This window comes from Vulpes vulpes, chromosome X, assembly GCF_048418805.1.
Source record: "Vulpes vulpes isolate BD-2025 chromosome X, VulVul3, whole genome shotgun sequence".
Taxonomy (NCBI): domain Eukaryota; kingdom Metazoa; phylum Chordata; class Mammalia; order Carnivora; family Canidae; genus Vulpes; species Vulpes vulpes.
This window is the reverse complement of record NC_132796.1, coordinates 108,390,848-108,418,287: the sequence shown is the minus strand read 5'-3', so window position 1 is coordinate 108,418,287 and position 27,440 is coordinate 108,390,848. Positions and strand designations below refer to the sequence as shown.

General features: G+C 37.5%; 1 protein-coding gene across 6 annotated transcripts in view; it reads right to left on the bottom strand.

Moving 5' to 3' along the window:
* Positions 1-397: 397 nt before the first annotated feature.
* SPANXN2 (SPANX family member N2) overlaps positions 398-27,440 on the bottom strand; it is a 175,297-nt gene continuing 148,254 nt past the window's right edge. For 2 of the 6 annotated variants that reach the window (XM_072743963.1, XM_026009053.2), the window contains 3 exons: positions 15,897-15,955; positions 932-1,234; positions 398-738 (listed from right to left, as the gene is read on the bottom strand). In XM_072743963.1, coding sequence (XP_072600064.1) covers positions 529-738; positions 932-1,069 — 348 coding nt within the window. In that variant the 5' untranslated portion in view covers positions 1,070-1,234; positions 15,897-15,955 and the 3' untranslated portion in view covers positions 398-528. Of the gene's footprint in view, positions 739-931; positions 5,729-15,896; positions 15,956-27,440 lie in introns of those variants that run through there. The other 4 variants (XM_072743965.1, XM_072743964.1, XM_026009051.2 and 1 more) reach the window with 3 other exon arrangements.

Sequence of the window (27,440 nt, the reverse complement as noted above, 5' to 3'; positions counted from 1 at the left end):
AAGCCCCGCGTTGGCCTCTGCGATCAGTGTATCTGCTTAAGTTTCTCTCTCCCTCTCCCCCTCCTCACCCCCACTCAAACTCTCTAGAAATAATCAGATTCATTATTACACACTGCCACCCCCCATATATCACCCATCTCCCTATCTGGAACCCCCTAACGTGGAACACACGGAAACATCAAGTCTTTTTCTTACTCTCTGGTGGGATAATGTGTTAGAGGAAATTTATCTTCAGTCTGCAGTTCTCATCTAGTCTTTGTTCCCAATTTCCAGCTAACTATGGACCGGCTGGTCTGGGCCCCAAACTTCAAGGATTCCACCTCCCTCCCTTTTCATACACTTGCCCCTTTCCTTTCCCCTCTCACCATCAGAGAACACAAAGACACATACACACATCTCCATTTGCAACTTGTTGTTTTAATCAATATCCGTGCACTTCATTTGGTCTCCTCACAGGTGACCACCGTGAAAATTTTGATCTCTACCTAAGCATCCGTCTCGCCAGTGCTTTTTCTGGGGAGGTACCAGCTACTTTGAGATCTTTGGCCCCTGGCAGGCATAGGGTGTTGCCCAGAGTGGGGACAGGCTTTCTTCCTCCGTCTTCATCTTCAGCTGATTTTCAGTCTTCATTTTGCTGTGTCTGCGGTAACAGACCAGTATGGTCGATTTCCTTCCTTTCTTACGCTTTTCTACGTTGTCCTGAAGGGCCGATTTAACTTTTGCAAGTATCTTCCGCACCTGGAAGGAAAACAAAGTGAGCCCGGAAAGACATTGGTTTGGGGGAAGACAATGGAAAATAATTGGGAAGGGGGACTTTAAAAGAATGGGTGCATCCTAAGAAGGGATTTTGTGCTAGACAAGGGCAGGATAGGGGTCTTGGGTAGGGGATGGAAGGAGAAAAAGAGGAGGTACATGAGTAGGGTAATCTGACCTTCTCACGTTCTTTGTCCTTTGATTGACAAGGGGTCTTCCTCTCTTTGATTTCTGGAACTTCCTTTACATCTGTGGTTTCGGTTTTGTTTTCAGCATCTGAATTAGACCCCAGCACTGCCTCAATAACCTCCGCCATGCTGTAGCAACACTGGCCCTCTCCAGGGCCCCTGAGCCCTTTATATACCCTCCAGGGACAATGGGGAGCCACGCCCTTTAGCTTTGATTGGTCAGCAGGAAATTCCTCCAGCCAATGGTAGCCCTGGGGTGTTTGGCATCACAAAGCACCACCTGTGCACAGCCACTGGAGGAGGGGAAGAAAGCAGAGGAGCTCAGATGCTCTGGTTGGAGAAAGGGGGAGCTTTCTCAGCACTTCTTAAAGAGCCCTCTCAAACTGACCATTCTCATCGACCCTGGTTCAATTCTTGTGGTACACATGGCAGGGAGAAGGTGATTCCTTCAAGCCATTCCCCATGGCCACTCCCATTCAGTGGTCCAGTCTGTCATCTCCTAGCGCTCATCAGTACCTGGTATTTTGTGCTTTTTAAATAAACTTTTAATTTTAGAACAGTTTTAAGTATACAGAACAACTGTGAAAATCATACATAAATATCCCATGCCAAATTTCCCTTATTTATTAATGTCTTATATTAGTATGATACTTTTGTTAAACTTAGTGAACCAACAATGAAACAAACTATTATTAACTGAAGTCTGGACCTTATTCAGATTCCCTTAGTTTTTACATAATGTCCTTTTTCTGTCATATAGGATGCCACAGTAAATTTAGTTGACTTTTTAGGCTCCTCTTGGCTGTGACAGGTTTTAGACTACTTGTTTTGAGGATCTTGACAGCTTAGCGGTGTTTTTTGTTTTGGCCTTGTGTTTTTTTACATTAGATCCTCAGACACTATTAATCTTATAGCTGAAGGTTTGTACCTTTTCCCCAACCTTTCCCTATTTCCTTCACTCCTCAGGCCTTGGTAATATCTCCCATTCTCTATTTCTATGAGTTAGACTTTTTTTGGTGGGGGTGGGGGGAAGTGATAAGTGATACCATGCCCATTTGTCCTCTGTCTGGTTTATTTCACTTAGCATAATACCCCTCAAGTCTATTCATGTCACAAAAAGTAGGACTTCCTCCTTTTTCATGGCTGAATAATATATATAATATACCACATATACATTGCCTAACATTTTAGATGTCTTACTTAAAGCCCCTCTGAGCTAATGGGCCCATATTTAAGTCTCAGTGGAGACATAAATTATCACACTTACCTCCAACACTTGGCTCTACCAGGCAACTTTTCCAGGGTGTGTGTGTGTGTGTGGAGGAGGTTACTGGATATACTTCAGTGGGTTCTTTTCTGCCTGGCTCATATTTATAAGTTTTTCTTCTGGAAGACCCCAAATCAAATCAGTATCATCAGGGTTATGGACCTCCATGGCAATGGTTGAGTTAATCCTTTGGCTTTGTTATAGGAGTGCCATAGATATTTCTCTCTAGAACCCTGAGAATCAGTATCTTGTGTGTGTGTGTGTGTGTGTGTGTGTGTGTGTGTGTGAGAGAGAGAGAGAGAGAGAGAGAGAGAGAGAGGTATAAACAGCAGCAGAAACATTTTGTAAGGTCCTAGTGAGTAGTCTGCTTTTAGAATTGTGACTTCAGCATCGTACATAGTAACCATTCTTCCCCCGCCCAATGAGCCTATATATTAAACAGACCATCAGTCTCAACACCTGGTTGAGACACAACCAATATTTATAAGGTAAGAGTCATTCACTTGAGCTTAGTGCCAGTCACATAGTACTTTGTTATTGAGACACATGATTTAAAACTCACATATAGGTCCAAGATGAGACACATAACCCATGACTGCTTTAAGGAAGGCTCTAATCCAATCTTGTCACTATATGCCAATTTGCTAAACTGACTTATATTGATCAAATCTTTAGCACACTCTCAGTAGAATCCACAAACATAGTACAAAGGATCACAGTTCAAAGTACAAGTCAGCCAGTGGGCAGTAGCTAAGAGTGCACGCCCACCAGCATGCAGCAGACCCAGTTAGGAAGCCAAAGAAAGAGAATAAAGACCCCTGGTGGTGGTGGAAAGTACCCTGGTGTCCTGCTTACAGGGCCAATTACTGTGATCACTCCACAGAGACAGAATGAGTCCTTTACCCCAAATTTGGTTGGATGTCAAGACTAAGGGCACATTCACCAAGAGAGTATGAGAAAGCTTGTTACTTACATAATGAGACTTTCTGGAGAGAGCAAGGCAGGCTCTCAAACAGGTTCAAGAATGGCTTGAGAGGGCAGAAAAAAGAGACTGGTTTGGTTTTTATGGTGGCAAGTGAATGAAGCTGGACTAAGTGTTCCCACACAGAGGTCAGGGCTTGAATAGTCTAAACTTCCTACTGGCCCCACAGGAGAAAGTACCAGGGCTTTCTTATCAAACATACATAAGTAGAAGAAGAGAAAGTTCCAGGACTTTTTTACAAAACAGTACTGTGCAAATGAAAGATGTTCTACCACAATTTAGAATTCTCATAACCACTATAACCAAGCTTCTCATATTGTTTTTAGTTTAAGCTGCTTTTCACTGCATTAGTATTTCCCAAATTATGGTTCTTTAAATATTATTTAAGGTGGTTTAGAATTATCCTGGTTCATCAACAGAGAAGCTGTATAAGAGAAGAGACTGCTAACATCAGCAAGCCTGACAATCTATAGGATAGCAGACCTAATTGCACTATCTGCTGAATTATGTAGGGTTTCTTATATTTTCGCCATCCCAGCTGATTACTGTGGCATCCAAAGACTGTAATAATTATAGAAACTAACATTTATTGACCATTAACTCTATGTAGGAATTATGCTAAATATTCATATCCATATTTAAAACTCATCACAACTCTATTGAGGTAAGTGGCAAAATAGCACTTATTGCCAGCTCTGCTGGGACTCCTAAGGCCATCTCCATTCCATTTGCAGAAGTAGAAAAGAACATGAAAGAGGGCACATGGGAATATTTATGGACCAGGATCAAAAAGGGGCATGCATTACTCCTACCTACATTTCATTGCCAAAAACTCACATAGCCACACCTAATTGCACAAAGAAGAAGAGAACTTGAATTGAGAGATCAGCTAGCAATTTCTGTCTCCACTATCCTGTTCCATCACAATCTCCAGTATCTAGGGTAGGGCCTAGCACATAGTAGTAAGTGGTCACAAATATATCTATTGAATGAATGTATTTGAGCTCTTATGGTTAGTTATGGAGATTGGAAACATATAGAAGTTTGTTAAGCAATGGTTTGTTAGATATGACACCAAAAGCACAAGCAAGCAAGAAAGAGTAAATTGGACTATATAAAAGTTTTAAAAGTGTTTTCTCCTGCAAAAAATACTAGCAAGAAGGTGAAAATGCACACTAGAGAAAAAGAAAAATATTTGCAAATCATATATTTGATAAAGATCAGTCATCCGGAATACAAAAAGAACTCTTACAACAAAAATACAAATTACCCGATTAAAAATTAGATAAAGGACTTGAATAGACATTTTTCCCAATGAAGATATACAGATAGCCAACAAACCTATGAAAATACGCTCAATGTCACTAGTCATTAGGGAAATACAAATCAAAACCGTGATGGGATACCACTTCACACCCACTAGAAAGACTATTGAGGAGGTCCAAGATGGCAGTATAAGATCTTGAACTTTCTTCCTTCCATGCACACACCAAATTTATAGCTATATATGGATCATTTCCCTCTAAAAGGATCTGAAAACTAGATTAACTTCTCTCCACAACAAAAGATAAAAGGACCACACTTAAACAGGTAGGAGAGGCAAAGACACAGTCTTCCCTCCCCTCACACACAAGCCCACCCGCCTCTGCATGGTTATACACAATAGAGAGGGATCTCACCAGACAAGTGCTTCTCCAGAATGAATGAAGGGCTGATGCCCTACATAGGGCACCCTAGTCCCTGGGATCTGCACCAGAAAGATGAGTCCTCAGAACATCTGACTTGAAAAACCAATGGGGCTGACATCCAGGGGCCCAAAGTGCTATAGGAAACAGATTCCCTCTTGGATGGCTCATATGCAGTTTCACTTACTCTGAGACCCAGGGGAAAAAAAAAACAGCAGTTTGAAAAGTACCTAAACTATATATGAGGGAGATTCATATGCTGATTTGGGGGCATCTGCTGGAGGGACAAGGGATAGAGTTAAGATGTTCCCTGGAGGCAGGGATGCTGGTGGATGCCATTGAGGCACCCTCCACACAGCCTGCTAGCACAGGCAGGTAAGCTCAAACACAGACCCTCCCACTATGTTGCTGGGACTGGGATGGGCAAGCAGTCCCAGCACTTGTTGAGGCTGGAGAGTGTGAGTGATTGCAATGCTCCCCTGCTCCCTGGCTGGGGCAGTGTAGCACAAACAGCCATGGAGTTCTCCACTCTGTACCTAAAGACTGTGAGTGTAGGTTGTTGTGACAGTCCTCCACTCCCTAGCTGGGACCAGCAAGAATGAGAGGTCATGGCATTCTCCTGCTCTCAGACTAAAGCTGGCACATGTCCATCGACAAGTGACTCTTCCAGTACATTGCTGAAGCCTGTGGGAAGGTAGAGTCAAAATATTGTCCCACTACCATTCTGAAGCCAGTGAGCATTCCCTACTTCCAACATTTTCCAGTTGCCATGCTAAAGCCAATAAGTGCACACAATCCACCCAGAGGACACCCCTTGATTGTCAGGACCTGTGGCCAATAGAACTGGTATTCCAGAGATGCATGAGACTGTAACAATTGGAAAGATAGATCTTGGCAGGCCATTACACCCAGGGCATTGCATAGACAGCGGACTGAAAGATAATTCCAGTCTCCTATGAAAAAGACTTATTTACTTAGCCTGCAGCTAAATTCTCCAGTCTAAAGTCATAGAGTGACTGAATGGATTTGAAAAGGAAGACACATCTATATTATACTACCAAAAACCTCATTTCAGAAGTAAGGATACATGCAGACTGAAAGTGAAGGGATTGAAAAAGATGTTCAACATACATGGGAATGAAAATAAATACGGTGCAGCTATACACATATCAAACAAAAGAGACTTTAAAGACTGTAATAAAAGACAGAGGGGGGCACTACATAATGATAAAGGGGCCAATTCAACAAAAAGACATAACATTTATAAACATATATGTACCCAACAAAAATATATAAAGTAAATATTAACAGACTTAAAGGAGAAATTGATGGCAATATAATAATAGTAGGGGATTTTACATCCCACTTACATCAATGGCTAGATCATCCAGACAGAAAATCAATAAGAAAATATCAGCCTTAAACAACACATTAGATCAGACGGATTTAATAGATATATACAAAACATTCCATCCGAAAGCAATAGAATACACATTCTTCACAAAGAACATTCTCCAGGGTGGATCGTAAGTTAGGCAACAAAATAAGTCTAATAAATTCAAGAAAATTGAAAGGATATCAAGCATCTTTTCCTACTATGATGGTAAAATACAGAAATAAAAGAAGAACACTGAAAACTACAAATATGTAGAGACTAAACAACATGCTATTGACTAACTACTGGTCATAGAAGAAACCACAAAAAATAAAAGTAATTTACAGATTCCATGCAATTCCTATCAAAATTTCAATGGCATTTTTTATAGAACTAGGACAAATAATTCTAAAATATGTATGTAACACAAAGGATCCTAAATAGCAAAACAATCTTGAGAAAGAAGAACAAAGCCAGAGGTACGTTCCCTGATTTCAAATATACTACACACCTATAGTAATCAAAACCATACAGTATTGACAAAAACAGACACATTGATCAATGGAACAGAATAAAGAGCCCAGAAATAAACCCATGCATGTATGGTCGACTAACAATAAGGAGGCAAGAATATGCAATGGGAAAAGATAGTCTCTTTAATAAATGATACTGGGAAAACTGGATAGCTACATGCAAAAGAATAAAACTAGATGACTATCTTACAGCATGTATAAAAATTAACTAAAAATGGATTAAAGACTTGAACGAAAAACCCAAAACCATAAAACCCCTAGAAGAAAACATAGAGGGAAAGCTCCTTGACAGCAGACTTAACCATGTTTTCTTGGATCTGATTCCAAAGGCAAGGGAAACAAAAGAAAAAGGAAACAAATGGGACTACTGCTCAGCTAAGGAAACCATCAACAAAACAAAAGGAAACATACTAATTTTGGAGAAGGTATTTGCAAATCATATATCCAACAAGAGGTTAACATCCAAAACTTATAAATCAGAGAGGCTGACAGAACATGAGAGACCCCTAACTCTGGGAAATGAAGAAGGGGTTGTGGAAGGGGGAGGTGGGTGGGGTGATGGAGTGACTGGGTGACAGGCACTGAGGGGGGCACTTGATGGGATGAGCACTGGATGTTATACTATATGTTGGAAAATCAAACTCCAATATAAATATACAAAAAAATAAATTAAAAAATAACAATAAAAAAAGAATTGTTATATTCTATATTGTACACCTGAACGAATATAACATTGTATGTTAACTACACTGGAATTAACATTTAAAAATAAAAAAAAAATAAAGGTAAAATGTGCTCTGAAAAAATACATAATTAACTCAAACAACTCAATAACATAAAAACAAACAATCCAATTAAAAAATGGCAGAGGATCTGAATAGACATTTTCCCAAAGAAGACATATAGATGGCCAACAGGCACATGAAAAGATGTTCAACATCTCCAATCATGAGGGAAATGCAAATCAAAATCACAATGAGCTATCATTGCCTGTTAAAATGGCTTATGCCTGTTAAGATAGCTATTATGAAAAAGGCAAGAAACAGTAAGTGTTGGTGAGGATGTAGAGAAAAAAGAATCTTTGTGTGCTGTGGATGCAAATGTAAATTGATGCAGCCACTATGGAAAAGAGCATGGAGTTTCCTCAACAAAATTTAAAATAGAACTACCCTATGATCCAGTAATTCCACTACTGTGTATCCGAATAAAACAAAAACACTAATTCAAAAGATCTATGCATCTTTATGTTCACTGCAGCATTACTTACAGTAGCCAAGATATGGAAACAACCTTAAGTGTCCACTGACAGATGATTGGATAAAAAAGATGTAGTATATATACATAAACAATGGAATACTACTCAGCGACAGAAAAATCTTACTATTTGCAACAACATAGATGAACTTTGAGGGTATCATGCTAAGTGAAATAAGTTAGACAGAGAATGACAAACCCTGAATATTTTCACTTATATATGGAATCTAAAAACAAAATAAAACTTAGAGATACAAAGAACAGATTAGTTTGTTGCCAGGGTGAGATGGGATGTGGGAGGGCAAAATGGGTGAAGAAGTACAAACTCTCAGTTATAGATATATAAGTCATGGGGATATAATGTATAGTATGGAGAATATAGATAATGATACTGTATTGGGATGCCTGGGTGGCTCAGGGGTTGACTATCTGCCTTCTGCTCAGGACATGATCCTGGGGTCCAGGTATTGAGTCCTGCATCAGGCTCCCTGCATGAAGCCCGCTTCTCCCTCTATGTCTCTGCCTCTCTCTCTGTGTGTCTCATGAATAAATAAATAAAATCTTCTATAAAATATTGTATTAACTTTGTAAGGTAACAGATGGTAACCAGACTTATTGTTTTGACCATTTTGCAATGTATATAAATGCTGAATCACTGTATATTGTGCATCTGAAAGTAATATAATGTTGTATATCAATTGTGCCTCAATAAAAATAATAAACAGAAAATACCAAGTATTGGCAAGGAGGTGAAGAAATTAAGACCCTCATACACTTACAGTGGGAACATAAAATGGTGTTGCCTCTGGAAAACAGTTTGGCAGTTCCTCAACAAGTTAAACATAGACTTGCCGTATCACCTAGCAATTCCACTCCTGAGTATATGACCAAAACAATTGAAAACAGTGGGGGGCAGGTAAAATGAGCATTACAAAATCAATGGGCTGATCATGTATCAAGAAGGAAAAAATAGTCAACTTTATTAAATATTTTTCATAGGTAAGATGGGGACAGACAAAGGCTACTGAACTCAGTAATATGGAGGTAATTGGTATCTTTTTAAAAAGGATATTAAAATAACGGAAAATATTTAATATAAACCTCAATAGTGTGTATTAAGGAGATCTTGTGAGGTGGGGACGTGGGTGGTAAATAGGCAATTTCTTTTGCAAGGATTGGTGCCAAGGAGAGGAGAAACTGGGACCATAGTCAGAGGGCAATTTGGTATCAAGAGAATATATTTTTTAAAGGGTATATTTTAGAGCACATCTGTATGCTGATGTGAATGATTCAATAAAATTGATAATATAAAAGATCAAGGCAATAATTGTCAAAGAAAAAATATTGAGAACACTAATGGAGTATTTAGAGCAATGGTAGATAGGATACATAGTAAAAGTAGAAGGGTTCACTTTACATGAGAAGAGGTGATGTTTATATACTGTACAGAAAAGAAGGAAATGATTACCAACGCAGGTAAGATGATGGATTTGGTGGGAAAGATTTAAGGGAATTCTCCGTTGATTCTTCATTTTTCTCAATGAAGGATGAGGCAAGATCATAAAATGATAGGAGCTAGTCTGGGGTGTTTAAGAACTAAGAAGAGGATAAGATGTTGAGTATTTATTTTGAAAAAATGGAAATGGGCACATGATATGGAAGGATTGCTGATTTGAGATTTGTAGTCAAGAATTTAAGGTGGTATGAGTTAGCTCAGTCTTGTAAATTTCTACAACATTCATCACTCATTTATAGGAACAGAATAGACAGATAGCTAGATTTCACAAGGGTTGTGATTTGTCTAGGAATGTACTAGAGTGTTACAGTAGGCATGGAGATGAAGGTCTATGAAAGTAAGTGATAATAATGATGAAATGTGAACTCTATATTGCTAAAGAATGAGGAGAGAGGAATAAGAAGGCTGAAAATTACAGTAGATTTCATAGACTGCAATTCAAAGTTGAAGAACTGCTGGATTTGTGTGTGTGTGTGTGTGTGTACATACATACATGTGGAGGAGGTATTTTTTGCAGAAAGAACAACCACTTGTAGCTCAAGAGATGTATGTTTTAAAATAAAGATTTCAGAATTGGTACGATTTATGAAATTGGTACGAGAATGGCAATGTCTACAGCATGAGCATTAAAGTGATTGGCTTAAGTATGATGGAAGAAAAATGTCATTGGACATAAGGACATGAAAGATTTGCAAGGCCAAAACTGTTGGATGAATACCCACATAGATGACAGATGTTGAAGTTGATAAAATGGTGGCAGTGATAAAAGTGGAGAGGAAAAAGGGACTCAAGAACTAAAGCGTCTAATGAATGAAGGAAAAGGAATAAGGACATGATATTGTTTAATAACGTGAACTACAAATGAGCTCTGGATTTCCAAGGAGAAAGGAGCAGAAATGGTTCAGAAGTGATAATAAGGAGCAAAGCAGCCAGCTACTCCACCTCTACTCCCTGGGGTATATGAGGAAACTAATGTTTGCCTAAGAGTACTGCAGGGAAGTGATTTCCTCAATGCAGAACCATATTCTACTTATAAAACAGAGATGAACATTGAGAGAAAAATTTGAAGCTACTGTAGAGTTTCTTAACCATCAACTATCAGTTACAGAGGGCAGAAAAGAAGAGCTTATGAAGATGGGGAGAGAGTTGAATCCAATTCTGTCATGTGTAGAACAGTATGTGGATAAAAATCTAGGTAATGATGGATAATATGCCAGGTAGTGACTTAAGTATAAGTGATGAGACAAGATAAACCTTGTCATTGCATGGCAGTCTGGGAGGTAAGTAAAGCCCTCCTGACAGGGGATTGCTTAAGATTGACCTAGAACCCAGAAGAATCCAAAAACACCAATAGGAACATGTTTCCTCTAAATATCATGTATCCTGCATGATGTAGCCTTCCAAAGATAGATTAGGAAGGACATCCAAAAGGGTAGATTTGAAAGGAAAGGAGTGTGTGTGCTCAGGAGTGTGGGTGTGTATGAAAAATAGCAGCATATTCTAATGTCAGCAGGTTGCTATTATAGGCATATGGGGCCGTGCGCTATTTTTAGACAACCCAAGATGCCCGCACACATGTGGCCCAGATGTAGGTACCAACATTGGCCAGCTGCAAAGCTAAAACTGGGGAAGCAAAGAGGTCAAGGGGAAGGGGTATTATCCCAATACAGGAATGCATCTCCTTAGGTCTCCTAAATGGCAGGTGAAAAAAAAAATGGAAGGAAAAAAAGTGAACTTTTCCCCCCTAGCATCTCTCTTTAGGAAGAAGTACTTGGAATTGTATTTCCTACATAAATTCACCTGCTAAAACTCCAGGGAGCTCATCAGTGGGCAGATGTTCCCACCTAAGTATGGTTACCAGCAAACATTTAATCAAAATCATGGCTGCATCTGGCTCACATTAAAAGGTTTCTCTTTGTCAATGTCTTTTAAAAGAACAATTCCCCATGCTTATAAATCCAGACTCAGAACATCAATTCAACCTGCCTCGGGAGCTGTGTGGCTACCCCTTTCTTCTGGGAATCAGCACTGTCCCCAGATAATCAATTTGCGAAGTATCGCCAAAGCTTTTTTTTTTTTTTTCTTTTCAGTGTTTATCTACTGGAATGTCTAGGAGTGAAGCATAGACAGGCCAATGCAATCCTAAGATTCAATTTATTTCTTCAAATACATACAGTGTATATGAGCATCAAGGCAAGAGAATGGAGAGCTTTAGTTGAATAATAGATTGGGGCTCAAATCTGGGAATCATACCATATTAACCCTGTGAGTTAAGTTAGGTACCTAACCACTCTGAACCTGTTTTCTGATCTCTAAAAATAGGAGGGATAATATCTCATAAGGCTGTTTTAAAGATCAAATGAAATAAATCACTTAGAGAATATAGCACAACACCTCACAGAATGGGAGAAAATATTTGCAAATCATATGTCTGATAAGAAATTTTCATCCAGAATATATAAAGAACTCTTACAAGTCAATGATAAAAAGATAAATAACCCAAATAAAAATGGGCAAAGGATCTGAACAGACATTTCTCCAAGGAAGATATACAAATGACCAACAAGCACATTAACATCGCTTGACATCATTAGCCAAGCAAATAAAAACCACCAAGAGGTACTACATACACACTAGAATGACTAGAATATAAAAATTCAGATAATGGTAAGTATTGGTGAGAATGTAGAAAAATCAGAACTCTCACCCACTATTACCAAGAATGTAAAATGGTGCAGATGTTTTGGAAAAGTTTGGCAATTTCTCAAAAAGTGAAACAGAATTACCATATGACCCACCAATTCTAATTACAGTGTCTCCCCAAGATAATGAAAATATATGTCCACACAAAAAAATTGTACATGGATGTTCATAGCAGCAATATTTATAATCCTCAAAGTGGAAACAACCCAAATGCCCATCAACTGATGAGTGGATAAACAAAAATGTGGCATATCCACATAATTAAATAGCATTCGGTCATCACAAGGAATGAAGTACTAATCCATCTACAACACGGATGAACCTTGAAAACATGCTAAGTGACATAAGTAAGTCACAAAAGACCACATAGTATATCATTCTATTCATATGAAATGCTCAGAACAGGGAAATCTACACAGACAAAGCAGACTAGGAGTTGCTTCTGGCTGAGGGCAAAAGCTATTGGGAAATGATAGGTAAAGAATATGGAGTTTGGGGATCCCTGGATGGCTCAGCGATTTAGTGCTGCCTTCAGCCCAGGGCGAGGTCCTGGAGTCTCAGGATCAAGTCCCATGTCAGGCTCCCTGCATGGAGCCTGCTTCTCCCTCTGTCTGGGTCTCTGCCTCTCTCTCTCTCTCTCTCTCTCTCTTTGTGTCTCTCATGAATAAATAAAATCTTTTTTTAAAAAAGAATATACAGTTTCTTTTTAAGGTGTTGAAAATGTTCTACAAAGGACTGTGGTGATAGTTGCACAACTCTGACTATATTTTAAAAATACTGACTTGTGCACTTCAAATGGGTGAATTGTATGGTATGTGAATTATGTCTCATAAAGCTGATTAAACAGCCTGTGGGGTAGGCATGGGGAAAAAAAAAAGAGTGCAGCATATCACCTGGAACATGTAAATGCTCATTAAGTGATAGCTATTATTATTCCATCATTTATTATATTCCTCTGACAAATTTCATTTGTCAGGTTCAAAATCAACCCAGAGCAAATGATTAATTACTGGGAGGGAATGAAATATGACCAATAAATCCTAATGACTGACAGACTGATCTTTGGAGCCAGCCAACAATGGATCCTTCATTACTAACATATGGCCCTGAGCATATTAGCTTCTCAGTTTCCTCATCTGTAAGCTGGAGGTGATAATAGCACCTGCCTCATATAAATATCGTCAAGAATAAACGAAAGGCCAGCACAGTAACTGGAACATAATAATTGTCAGCAAAAATTAGATCTCCCTATCTCAAGCAAATTTCCCAGATGTTCTAATTTCTCCAAAAGATCTTTTAAATATTTATATGCTACCAATTCTATTTTAAATGTCAAACTTTTCCTGGAAGTTGCTTCCAATAATGGTTCACTGCTTGAATATTGTCAGCTGCCAAAATGTCAATTATTCCAAAAGGCTACATTTTTATTCTCCTGTCCTCTACCGGTAACTTGTTGATGGCTACAAGTCACTAATGTTCATTGAGTTAATAGGTATTCTTTATTTTAACCAACTACTGGTGCATCTTTGCCATTCTTTTACCTACCAGAAAGAAAATCATTCATTGAAAAGTCAACAGAATAAATGCGATTCAATGAATATGGCTGCCAATGTTAGAAATGAAAACTACTCCCAGCTAATTCAAGATTGTGCTATTGTGAAGTCTTCCACTCCCAGGGGTTTTGTTTTCAGATTTACTCAGAATCAGTGACCTTAAATAACTAAAGAAAAAAATAAAACAAGATGTTAACATGTCAAGATGTGCTTGGAAATCAATACACAGTTTCTTTTAATATAAAGAAAGCAAGACGAAACCTCCACAAAATCCCTGCTGGAACAAATCATGTTCTTCGCTCTAGGGATTAAAGAGAAGAGCAATTTTGTCACAACTATATATCATCCATCCAGATGTGTGACTTTTTTCAAACCTATGAAACCTGCAAATTTCATTCTGTAAACTTGAAACACATACACTGAATTTAAAGACAACCATATGTACTTTCGTAATCAAGCTTCAATTATACTACAGTGGAATAAAATACATTTTTATGCCTTACAACTTTATTCAGAAATTCAGCATAGGAATTGACTATAAACGTCTCAGACTTCAAATATAGCTTCTGAAGTTATGCTTTTGTTCTGGAATTTTAACTGTTTTAAACTAACTTAACAGAAACATTAACAAAAGCAAAACACACATTATAGGCTACTTCAGGGAAAGGTGTGCCCTGCAGCAAGTCTCTACGCAGGGAATGGCACATGTCAAGTTCATTGCCTTTTTGCCAAGGTGTGAGCATGTGGCAGGCCAATGTGAGAATTTAAATCCTCAGAAGAAATATCATCATGCTACTTCTGAGAACAAAGGTTGTTCTTGAGAGGAAAATCTCTTCAAAGTTTCACTCTGGTCTGCACAAGTCAGTAGCATTATTTCTGCCCACTCTTCCCGTCCCCAATTTTAATTCATAGGGGCACACTCATGGCCTTAGAGTCACCCTTCTCTCTCCTTGGCATTGTCTCTTCTGAAATGCCTCTGTATGTTCTCTTGCTGGGCCATGCCAAGGTCAGTGCCATGCAGACAGCTTCTCTCTCATAGTCCTCTGAGTTATCTCATCCTGCCCCACTGCCAGGCCATTTCCCTGAACACCTTCTTCATGTTAATAGGTAATGTCATCAGAGCTAACATTTATTGAGCTTCTATCATGCACCAGACCCTATTCTAAGCACTTCACATGCATTACCTTAACTGATCCTCCCAACAAATCTAAAAAGTAGGTTTTATTATAAGCTCCACTTATCCATTTTACTGAATGTATGGAAATGTTTCTCCTTTCATTAGTGTCAAATGAAATGAGGAAAAAATACTGAGTAATGTGTCAGTAAATAATCCAATTGACACCAGTAAAATTAGAACATCGTTCTTAAATTAATTGACCATATGCATTTTATTTTAGGAGTTACCTAACCAAATCTTTGCCCATTTTTCTATTGGGATATTTATATTTTTCTTATTGTTTCCTTAAAAAATCTTTATGTATTAATCAATTCTTAAATGATACATGCATTCCTTTGGTCTGGTTATTTGGCTTTTATTTTGTATATACTTTTATATACAGGATTTTTAATTATATTTATGCAGGAAGAGCCTTGCATTTTTGAAGCACACTTAATCCATAATGAGAATCATAATATAAACCTGAAATGGCAATAATATTGATAATAACAGTATCAATAGATGTCTGTCTATTCCTATTTTACTTTCATAGCTCTTGTGGACAATGGTAATGGTAGAAAGAACAATCTAATTAACAGGCTGCTGGAATTACACTAATTACAGGTCAATTTACATGGGCAGCTAAAAGAAGGAATTTCTGCTTCTTCCCAGTTCAAGTTCCCTTGCAGAGATTGATGTCAAAGATAAAAATGGTAAAACAATATATATTTCTAATCATATAATTTCTATACTAGTTTAAACCAAGTCAATGGATGACAAGGCAGGTCGTCAGTGCCCACAATCTCAGGAGTCAGCAGACTTAAGTTTCATTCTTGTATACAGACACCAATTCCTGATAGCCTCATTGCTTTGTCTATGGTATAAATCCTACCAAAATTCTTCCTAATATCTTTCCCCGAAATGGAATTACCTTGACACAGTGCCGTTCTGCTTCTTACTATTCTTTACTTCCAGGAATAGCAAATTTTTCTGTAAAGGAACAGATAGTAAGTCTTTTATTTGTTTCTAAATTTCCCCTCCTCTTCCTCTTCCAGCTCCTCCTATTCTTGCTCCTCTTTTTCAAGTCACATTTTTCTTTATGTAATGCCAGGAGATTTTGGAGAGTGCAACATGAATAAGAATAGAAACATTATTTTTTAGTGGACCATTTCTGTTTACCCCAGGATCATGTGTTCCCTGCTTTTATAGGCATCCCAGATTGGATGTGATCTGCTGACTCACAGGCAGTGGTGTCTGGTGCTGGCACAGACCTGCTTGAGAGAGTTGATTGTATGTCTCTTCATAATTTTGTGTTTGATGACAGTATATTGGTAGGCTGAAATTAGCCATAGTGGGAGTATTTGCTTCATGGAATTAGGCAAATGCTATAAATCAGGTATATTAGTTTGCTTGTGCTGCTGTAACAATTACCAAAATCTGGGTGGTTTAATCAACAAACTGATTTTCTCACAGTTCTATAGGCTAGAAGTCTATAGGCTAGACTGGTAGGGTTGGTTCCTTCTGAAGGCTGTGAGAGGAGGATCTGTTCTAGTCATCTCTCCTTCATTTATAGATGGATTTCTTTTCCCATTGTTTCTTCACATTATCTTCCCTCAATAATGTGTCTCTCTATACATGGCATCTTTTTATAAGGTCACCATATTGGATTAGGGGCCCAACCTAGTCCAGTATATTATATTATATTATATTATATTATATTATATTATATTATATTATATTATATATTATTATTGTATTATATTATAACCATATCATATCTATAATGATTTATAATTATATAATATATTATATAGTATAATAATTATATCTGTAATGTAACTGTTTGGAAATTAGGTCACACTTTGAGGTACTTAGGCTTAGAACTTCAGCATATGAATTTTGGGGGGATACAATTCAATCCTTAACATCTGGTCTTTGTTCCTTCAGAGAACCACTTGTTAAACATTTACCAGCATACCCACTGCCTACAGGCCTGAGACTGGTCTCTTCCTCAATTTCAAATGGAAATGCAAACACCTGATGACTGTAACTTGTTAGAACTTAGTGGCACTATGAATCCAGTGTTCCCCTTTCTTGAAAAAAAGGTACTAACGAAAATGTAGAAACCTAAAACCATAAAACTCCTGGGAGAAAATATAGGAGAAAGGCTCCCTGACTAGGTCTTAGCTATGATTTTCTTGGTATGATTCCAAAAGCACAGGTACAAAAGCAAAAATAAACAAGTGAGACTATATCAAAATAAAAAGCTTCTGTACAGCAAAAGAAATGATCAAGAAAATGAAAAGGCTACCTATGGAATGGAAGAAAATACATGTAAACTATGTATCCAATAATAGGTAAATATCCAAAATATATAAGGAACTTATACAACTTAATAGCAATAATAATAATAATAATAACCTAATTAAAATGGGCAAAGGATCTTAATAGATATTCCTCCAAAGAAGACATCCAAACGGCCACCAGGTATATGAAAAGGTGTTCAACATCACTAGTCATCAGGGATATGCAAATCCAAACCACAATGAAATAATCACCTCAAACCTGTTAGAATAGCTACTATCAAAAAGTCAAAAGATAAGTGTTGGCGAGGATGTGGAGAAAAGGGAACCCTGTACACTGTTGGTGGGAATGTAAATTGGTGCAGCCACTATGGAAAACAGTGTGAGGTTCCTCAAAAAATTGAAACTAGAACTACCATATGATCCAGCAATTCCACTTCAAAGTATATATTCAAAGGAAATGAAATCAGTACCTTGAAGAGATATCTTACTCCCTTGTAGACTGCAGCATTGTTTACAATAGCCAAGATATAGAAACAACCCGTGTCCCATGACAGATTAATAAACAATTATGTATATAATTTGAAAATATAAATATATAATTAAAATATATAATGGGATATTATTCAACCATAAAGAAGAAAGAAATTCTTCCTTTTGCAATGACATGGATGAACCTGAAGGACTTTAAGTAAATAAGCCAGACAGAGAAAGAGAATACTTCATAATCTCAATTCCATGTAGAATCTAAGAGTCAAACTCATAGTAACAAAGAGTAGAAGGGTATTACCAGGGTCTAGGGGATGAAGGTAATGGAGAAATGTTGGTCCAAGGGTAGAAACTTTCATTTTATGATGAGTAAGTTCTAGAGATCTAACATACAGCATGGTGACTATAGTACTGCATGCTTAAAATTTGCTACAAGAATAGATCCTGAGTTTTCACACACCAAAAATTGGTAACTATGTGAGGTGATAGATATATTAATTAGCTTGCTTGTGGTAATCATTTCACAATAGGTATATATATCAAAATATCACATTGTTCACATTTCATGTATAAAATTTTGATTTGTCAATCATGTCTCAATACAGCCGGGGAAAAGGACGTTTTGTCAATATAAATAAAGTATCTTTAAAAAATAGAAAATGTAGGGATCCCTGGGTGGCGCAGCGGTTTGGCGCCTGCCTTTGGCCCAGGGCGCGATCCTGGAGACCCGGGATCGAATCCCACGTCGGGCTCCCGGTGCATGGAGCCTGCTTCTCCCTCTGCCTATGTCTCTGCCTCTCTCTCTCTCTCTCTCTCTCTCTGTGACTATCATAAATAAAAAAAATAATAATAATAATAAAAAAATAGAAAATGTAGAACTAGAAGATAAAATTCCCCTACAAGATTAGAAAGGATTACCTAGGAATGTACTGTATACATTTCATCAAAAGGCCTCAGAAAAGATGATTGAAGTGTCTGTGAGAGTTAAGTAGTTGGTGACCCTTCATACCCGTGTATGAAGTATATAGATTTAAGTATAGAAAGTTTAGAAAGTATTATTATTCAGTATTATTCAGTTATCATCAAAATTAATTTTATTAAGTGTGAATAGCAGTAATGACTTTACAGGAGCATATCCACCTGAATCCAAAGCAGATCAATCCATCTATCTTACAAACCTAAATGAATTCACAAAAAATAGATCGGTGAAATTGGTAAATTAGTGCCTATCAAAGGAATTTTCTAATTTTTAGCCAATTACTTGGCATCACATTGATCACAAGGTAAGACTGACATATGCTAACTGAGTAGACCAAAATAGGGTGGAATTGGCACGGGATGGGCATGGACAGACCTCATTCACAGCTAAATTGATTTTTTTCAGAAATGGTGACTGAGCAAAGTCATGTAAGCTTGCTATGGCAACAGAGAACCTAAAATAACTTTGCCTGAATAAAACGAAGGCTTCACTCTGCCCCTTCAGAGTCATGGGGCATTTAATTTCTGAAAACCACCTCTAAGGTATAAGGTAGACACTGAGTGAAAGTTCTGGAGTCATATTCAGATAACTAGCAGATTGTACCTTTTCTCTTTCTGTTGTTTAGAAATACACGACGGTTCACATTTCTCCTTTTTTAAAAAAAAAAAAAAATTATTTATTTATTTATGAGAAACAAAGAGAGAGGCAGAGACACAGGCAGAGGGAGAAGGAGGTTCCCTGTGGGGAGCCTGATGCAGGACTCAATCCCAGGACTCCGGGATCACGACCCAGCCAAAGGCAGACACCCAACCACTAAGCCACCCAGGCATCCTCACATTTCTCCTGTAATGCCATTCATGTGGTCCACCAACCCATTAGTTTATTTTAGGAATATTCTTTTTCTTGTATAAAAGCTAAGACAACAACTCCCATAGCTAGATAAATGAGACTAGTTAGTTATATAATCTACCTGGTCAAATATGGTTTGGCTACGCTTACTAACAAAACAAGCATGAATATGCTCGATGTGGTTTCCTTTCTTTCTTTTTTGCTTTTTTTTTTGGAATGGGCACTTAGTGAATGGGCAAAATGCTTTACCAGCTCTCTGCTCATTTTGGTCATTAAGAATTATCACTAAAGAAATTTCTAGGATCTCTTTCTCTGAGGACTGTAAGCCTCACAAAGAAGCAAACAGAAATTGTGTCTGTTTTCCCTCTCATCCTTCCTTAATACTTCTTGGCAGTTATTGATAATTGACAACCAACTGTAATTAATAACCAATATAAATTTTGAATAAATGGATCAATTGGTTAAGCAAGCATTCAATAATCATTGAATGAATGCTTGCTTTGCTGCTGCCATCATGGGAAGGGTTTCTGTCATCTTTGGAGCCAACCTTAGATCCTAGAGCCAAGCTCTAGGCTTCTTTTGCAAGTTAAAAAAATGTTCAGCTTTATTGGGACGCCTATGTGGCTCAGCGGTTGGGCACCTGCCTTCCGCCCAGGGCGTGATCCTGGAGACCTGGGATTGAGTCCCATGCCGGGCTCCCTACGTGGAGCCTGCTTCTCCCTCTGTCTATGTCTCTGCCTCTCTCTCTCTCTGTGTCTCTCATAAATAAATAAATAAAATCTAAAAACAGTTCAGCTTTATTAAGGTATAAATGATATATAAAAACTAACCATACATATTTAATGTGTAAAATTTGATAAGTTTGGACAGTATGTACATCTGTGATCACATCACAATAAAGGTAAGGTTCTTCTGATTATACAGAGGAGATGAAAAACAAAAGCAAAGAAGTAGGTATTTTACCCTGTCATAGAGGTATTTAGTCTAACAAAATAAATTACAGTGTAAATCAGAAGTTGTCTCTATCACTATATATTTGGGGAACCAAAATGCACAGTAAGTTAGTCAAAAGGAAGTTAAATTGTAACCATTTGCAGATAAGGTCAAATGAATTTCTTTTTTTTAATAAGATGTATTAATAGGGTAATGTTTCATTCAAAATTTTTTGTTCACTCAGGCCTTGCTGATAAGTGATTCGAACTTCCATCTCCAAAGAGATTAATCATATTTAATGTGTTCATTGGCACAGTGACATGCCTAAAGCAAGTAGGTGGAAAGTGATTTTGCCAATGTCATTGGGATGTGTTTTTGCCAAGCTCTGAATGATATTACTTAATGGCAATTCTAAGACAGATGATATATGTCTTTCATCTGAAGAAATTTCTTTCTCTCTACTTAAAATAATTAAATGTATAGTCAAGTCTGTTTTCATATGTATGTAGTAAGTAGATTTCTTGAATTCCTACATCTATTCTGAACCCAGGCACATTTTTTTTTCAATGTTGGGAAGACAGACATGTGACTTCATGGGTGTGTTATCCTAACCCCCTATTAATGCTATAGTAGATAGAACAAAGGTAGTCCAAAGATTTCCATGTCCTAATTCCCAGAAACTCTATTTTACTTTACATCATAAAAAGGACTTAGCAGTTATAATTAAGTATTTTGAGATGAGGAGGTTATCCTAAATTATTCATGTGGGACTGATACAATTGCAAGAGTCCTTAGATGGGGACAAAGAAGGCAGAAAAGTTAGAAACAGAGAAATGGTATCATAATAAAAACTCCACCATTCATTGCTAGCTTTGTGAAAGAGGGCCACAAGTCAAGGAATGTGGGAAGTGTCCAGAAGCTGGAAAATGCAAGAAAGCACATTCTTCCTGAAAAAGAAACCTTTCAGAAAGTAATATAGGCCTGCTGACATTTTTATTTTAGCCCAGTTGAAACCCACTTTGGACTTCTGGACTCCACATCTGTAAGATAATAAGTTTGTGGAGAATGTAGATGGAAAATAAGAAAGATGATATTGTATCTGTTTTCTGTAACGAGTTCTAGGCAACAGGATTGTCAATCAACTAGTGATGCTATTTTGGGGAATCAGAAGAGACAATAAAGCTGTGAGAAGGTGTTAACTCTTCTAATCAGGTAAGAAAAACATCTGGACCATTATTTCTTACTAAATTTAGGGAAGCAATGGTTTGAAGTGCTGTAGAGTGAGCCTTTAATTCATCAGCACCAAAATAATACATTTCATGGAGAATTTTCCAGCAAGAGAAAAAGAAACTGTGGAAAGGAGTTTCTCTAGAGGCAGTACTACATTATAGTGAACTTGACAGCTCATATTAGCTGAATCCAGCTCAAACTACATAAACAATTGCACAAAAATCAAGCATTTTTGAGTTATATAACTTGAAATTAATATATTCCCTTTTCACTACAAAGAAATGGAATTTATAAGCCCAATCTGGGCTATAGATGAAATCAACGTTTCTTTATGTGTATCTAGGAAGTCTTTGTGGAGGAGTGAAGAGTGTAATGCAGCATGCTAAAAGGAGGGCATCATAACCATTACAGGTATGACCTGACAGTCAGAGAGGCAGGAATGTAATGAATACCATCAAAAAGGAGAAAGGGCAAAGAAACTCACAGTTTTGAGATATGAATCCATTCAAATTTTCTGGATCTATGAGAAGAAGCCATTATACTTTAGAACTTGGAAACAATAGAGGTCATATATCTGACAATTCTAAGACAGATATTAACCTGGAAATACATGCACACTGAATCCCATAATCTAAATGAGATGCTTTCTCTCCATCCTCTCAAAATATATTTATTCTTAACATTCTTAAATTAGCAATAGATATCCAATATTGTAGTTGAAGAAATAAACCTTAACTATTCCTCTAACGAATTTCTCTAAGAATTCCGCTGAGATGTCCCCTAAAGAACACTGTAATGAATTTGGGGATCTCATTGGTAGTAAACTCATTCAAAATGTCATTTTTAAAATTTATTTGAGAGAGATAGTGAGGTGAGCCACCCATTCAAAATGTCAAAGAGATAACCTAATATGCTGGATTTATGTTCAAAGTCAGAAAGTGTCTGACTAGACAAAGGGTAGTCAAGTGGAAAGGGCCTCAACTACAATGCAGGAGACCTGGGTTTTAGTTCTAACACTGCCACCAGCTGACTACAGAATCTTCAATAAATCACTTCTCCGATTTGGTTTTCAGTTTATGTATCTTGCAATTATGGGGGATTTAAAGAAATTGAAGAAAGGCATATTTGGAGAAAACAGGCTTCCCCTAGTTCCTCTTTCAGTCATGACAGATACTTATAATGGATCATGGCACCCTTTTTCCTGAACCTGGATGAAACCTCACAATCTCAACTCAGCAATCCAGGCAGCTGCTTCAAGATCATCAGAGTCAACACACAGGTGAAACATATTCCCCTCCTTGGAAATGATCTCCAAAATGCCTTCCGCCTCCAAGAATTAATGTTTCTGTGCTTTTTTTTTTAATTTCATGTTGCCTGTCCTAGCTATTTTTTTGTCCTAGCTATTTAAAAATAGGCTTGATACAGTGCACCTGGGTGGCTCAGTTGGTTAAACATCTGCCTTTGGCTCTCAGGTCATGATCCCAGGGTCCTGAGATCTGACCCCTGCACTGATGTTGGTGTATCTGGCCTTAATCTGCTGAAAGTAGATAGTAGTTTCAATAATAAGCATAATAATGACCTGTGAAGGAAACAAAGTATATATGGAAGGCTAAAATTTAGTCAAACTATAAAGTTAACTAGAAACAGGAAGTAAGATGCCCAAGAAACATGGAGGCGATCCTATGTGTTGGAAAGGGCACAGGCTCTAGAATCAGGCAGGCCCAGATTAAAAAAACAACAACAGCAAACAGTTCTGCCATTTGAGATCTGTGCAACCTTAGGCAAGTCACTGGACTTTTTAAAGTCTGTCTTCATATGCAAAAGTGGGCATAAAAGCTACCTCAGAGAGTTGCTATGGAATTTAAATGAGATGAGTTTATTAAGGCCAGTGAAAACATCCAGTGTACTACCTGATACATAGTACGTGCTCAATAACTGTCAATTTCCTTCCTTCTTTCCTTCCTTTTAAAGAGAAAACATGATTTGAAAAACCTTTCCTTATGCCGAAGTCTATCTACAAAGACTGTTGCATTCTTACTTCCTGAGGTGAACTTTTAAGATTTAGAAAGAATTTTTAGAAACTAATTTTTGATGTAAAGAAATCACTGTCAGATTAACTGCTACCTATAGAGTATTTCTGCATATTTATCTCAAGGTGGAGATTAAAAATTGGAATAGGAGGACATTTTGTAGTTCAGCTCTGAGAAAGTCTGATTGAACTGGGATTTTCTGATTAGGTTGGTAACATAAAAATGTTATTTAGTAGAATATAAAATCACTGGTAGTAATTCTACATCGAGCTGAATTTAAAAGGCAAATAATAGTGTATATTAACTGACTCAGCTGGGGCGGAGGTTTGAAAAATGTGGCTTGCAGATCTTCTGGGTCAGATGGTCAGAGAGGAGAAGGAAGGCAGAGCTGCTATCCCTAGAAAAGCAGCATTGCCTCAGGATACATCGCAGTGTTGGCCAGCAAGACCACTGGGAACTTCCAGGATACACCTTGCTGTCTTAAAGGTTACTGTACAAATGCAGGAACATCAGTAAAGAACACAAAATAATGCAAAATCACGAAATCCTTCATCACTTGAAAGGAAAAGGAATGAAAATATATAATTTTGAGACCTTTGAATCCCACAAGCATGCAATCCCTAGTGCAGCATGGCCTGTGCTAAATAACAATCTCATCAGGATGCCTTGAGGAACATGATTGCTGTTTTCACTGCTGCTCCCATCTCAACCCGTTTTGTCCTTGGCATCTGTACTTGCACAGTCAAATACTGTAGTGCAGTGGGGATCCCTGGGTGGCTCAGTGGTTTAGCACTGCCTTCGGCCCAGGGCATGATCCTGGAGTCCCGGACCCGAGTCCCACATCGGGCTCCCTGCATGGAGCCTGCTTCTCCCTCTACCTGTGTCTCTGCCTCTCTCTCTCTCTCTCTCTCTCTCTCTCTCTCTCTCTCTCTCTCTCGTCTCTCATGAATAAACAAATAAAATATTTTAAAAATGTTGTAGTGCATTTTGAATAAATGAGTATATTTTCTGGAAAGTTAATAGGATTTTTAATCCTTTAGAAAATGGATAGCTTTTTGAAAAAACTATTTCCATCCATGGAAAAAATAACACAGAGGTGTCATTTCAAGGGTTTCCTATGCATAAATATAAAGTTTGGTAAAGTTCCTTTAAATCTCTACAATCCACTAAGTTCTAGATGTACAACTTATGAAGAGCTGCAATAAAAAATGGCAGATAACCAACAAAGAGGAGTAGCGCTTATATCATTGCCACTTGCTTTCTAACCCTTCATATGATGGAAGATATTATCCTGGCACCATTATATTTCCTTCAAACTCCTACAAGAAGAACTATGTTACTGGAGGGGAGAAATGTTCTGGACTATGAGACAGGTATACAGCATAAAGCGTGCAAAATATCTTTCCCTAAGTCACTGTGATTCTCTCACCTTGGGGCATCAACTATATAACCTACATTAAGGCCAGCTGCTAACATCAAGATCCAATCCCACAGAGGACTGCATCCAAAGGAACAATATATTATAGTGTGAGATTATAGGAAATTCCCCTATTTAAAAAAATATATTTCTTTGAGTGCATTTATTCTTTATCTCAAAATCATTTATTGATCATCAGCTATATGCTACTCGTTATGCTAGGACATGCTGATACAACTTTGAACAAAAACAGACACATTTCTTATGGACCTTATCTTCTGGTTGGCAAAAGTATATTAATTATATATTGTATTAATCAGATATGTGTATATTAATATATTAATCACATATGTACACACACATTGCCTCTTGCACATGATAAAATATTATTCAGTCACAAAAAGAAGGAAATCTTGCCATTGCTAATAAACATGGATGGACATGGAGGATATTACGCTACATGGAATAAGCCAGATTGAGAGAGATTAATACTATATGATCTCACTTACATGTGGAATAAAAAAATGCAAAGTCAAGTCAGAAGCAGAGAGTAGAACAGTGGTTACCAGGGGCTGGTGAGGTGGGGGAAATGAGATGTTGATCAAAGGGTATAAAGTTACAGTTATGTAGGATGAATACATGTAGAGAGCTAGTGTACAGGCATGCTAACTATAATTAACAATACTGTATTGAACTCAGAATATGCTGAGAGTAGGTTTCAGATGCTCTCATCACAGAAAAGAATGGCAACTATGTGAGAAAATGATATGTTATCTGACTGTAGTAATCATTTCACTATGTATATCAAACCATTATGTTTTAAACTTTATATATAAATTTTATTAATAAATATATAAATAAATGAAGAATAAAAATATAAAGGATCAAAAAAATAATTTTTTCATGTTAAGGTCTATTGTACAGATGATGGTCCATTTTGTTCTGTCTTTAGGAAACATAGCTCAAAAGGCGATGGGTTATTTCACCACATAGGTAACTATCTCCTCTGTGAACCCATGGGACCAAATGTGCTGATCATCATTCTCATAACATCCTATACATTTTCCTTATGCTACTTTTCACAGATATGATCGAATATTTCTTTCTCTCTTAGTGTTGGCTTTAAAGTATCTAGCCTGATAGATTTTAAACTCCATAAAGTCAGCAAATGTGCTTCATTTACCGTTGTATGCCTAGTGCCTAGCATAATGCTTGAGTCTTAATAAATGATCCATAACTCTTTGTGAAGCGAAAGACTAGAGGGAAGGAAGAAAAGAACCTAAAAAGGAAGGGAAGAAAGAAGCAAGAAAGAAAGATGAAGGAAATGAGGTGGATATGAAAGTTATTTAGTGCAATCAATGTGACTTATGGATGAATAGGTTATTAATAATCAACCATTTTAAAATCTAAAAAAGCACCTTACATGGCAATGCATGGCATCTACTGGACAGTCACGTTCAGTTCTAATATGCAGAGTGGATGTATGGACTATAACTTGTTTGTAGAAGTTTGAAACCACTTTGGTTTTCTCATACTTTATCTTCTGTTTTCAAATGAATTCTGGTCTTTTTTTTTTTTAATGCAAGTACCCTGTCCAGAAGTCTTTGAAGTATGCGTATCACATGCACTCAGTAGTGCTACTCAAAAACCTCAGAGTTATTCTTGACACTTTTTTCTCCCTTATCATACATATCCAATTCATTGCCAGTTTGTCAATGTTGCTTCCTTGATATTTTTTTGAATCTGTCTTTCTCTTAGTCTCAGTCATCACTGTTGCAAGTCTATCTTAAACTATATTTCCTTTGGTAAATGGAAATAACCTCCCAACTGATCTCCCTGATTCTACTCCAGATCCTTCAATTCACCTTCTCTGCTGCAACTAGATGGTTTCAGAGCACCAACATGGGCACAACTGCATGCTCAAAAGTCATTAGTGACTCCCCACTCTTAAAAACCAAACTTCTCAGTGACTTCTTAGTGACTTACATGGTGCTGCTCCCTTCCCATTCCCGCCTCCTGTTGCAGCACTCTCAGCCTCACCTCTACACTTAGTCACTCTGGTCTCATTTGAGTTCATTTCACGTATCATTCTACCCTGCCATTAGGTTATTATTCTACTGTTTCTTTCACCTAAAACGTTCCCACATACCTAGGCCTTTACCTAATCAAGGCCTATTCATGTTTTGAGTCTCAGCTAAAGTAAAATTTCTTCAGGGAAGCTTTCCCTAGTCAACCTTGCCCCCTA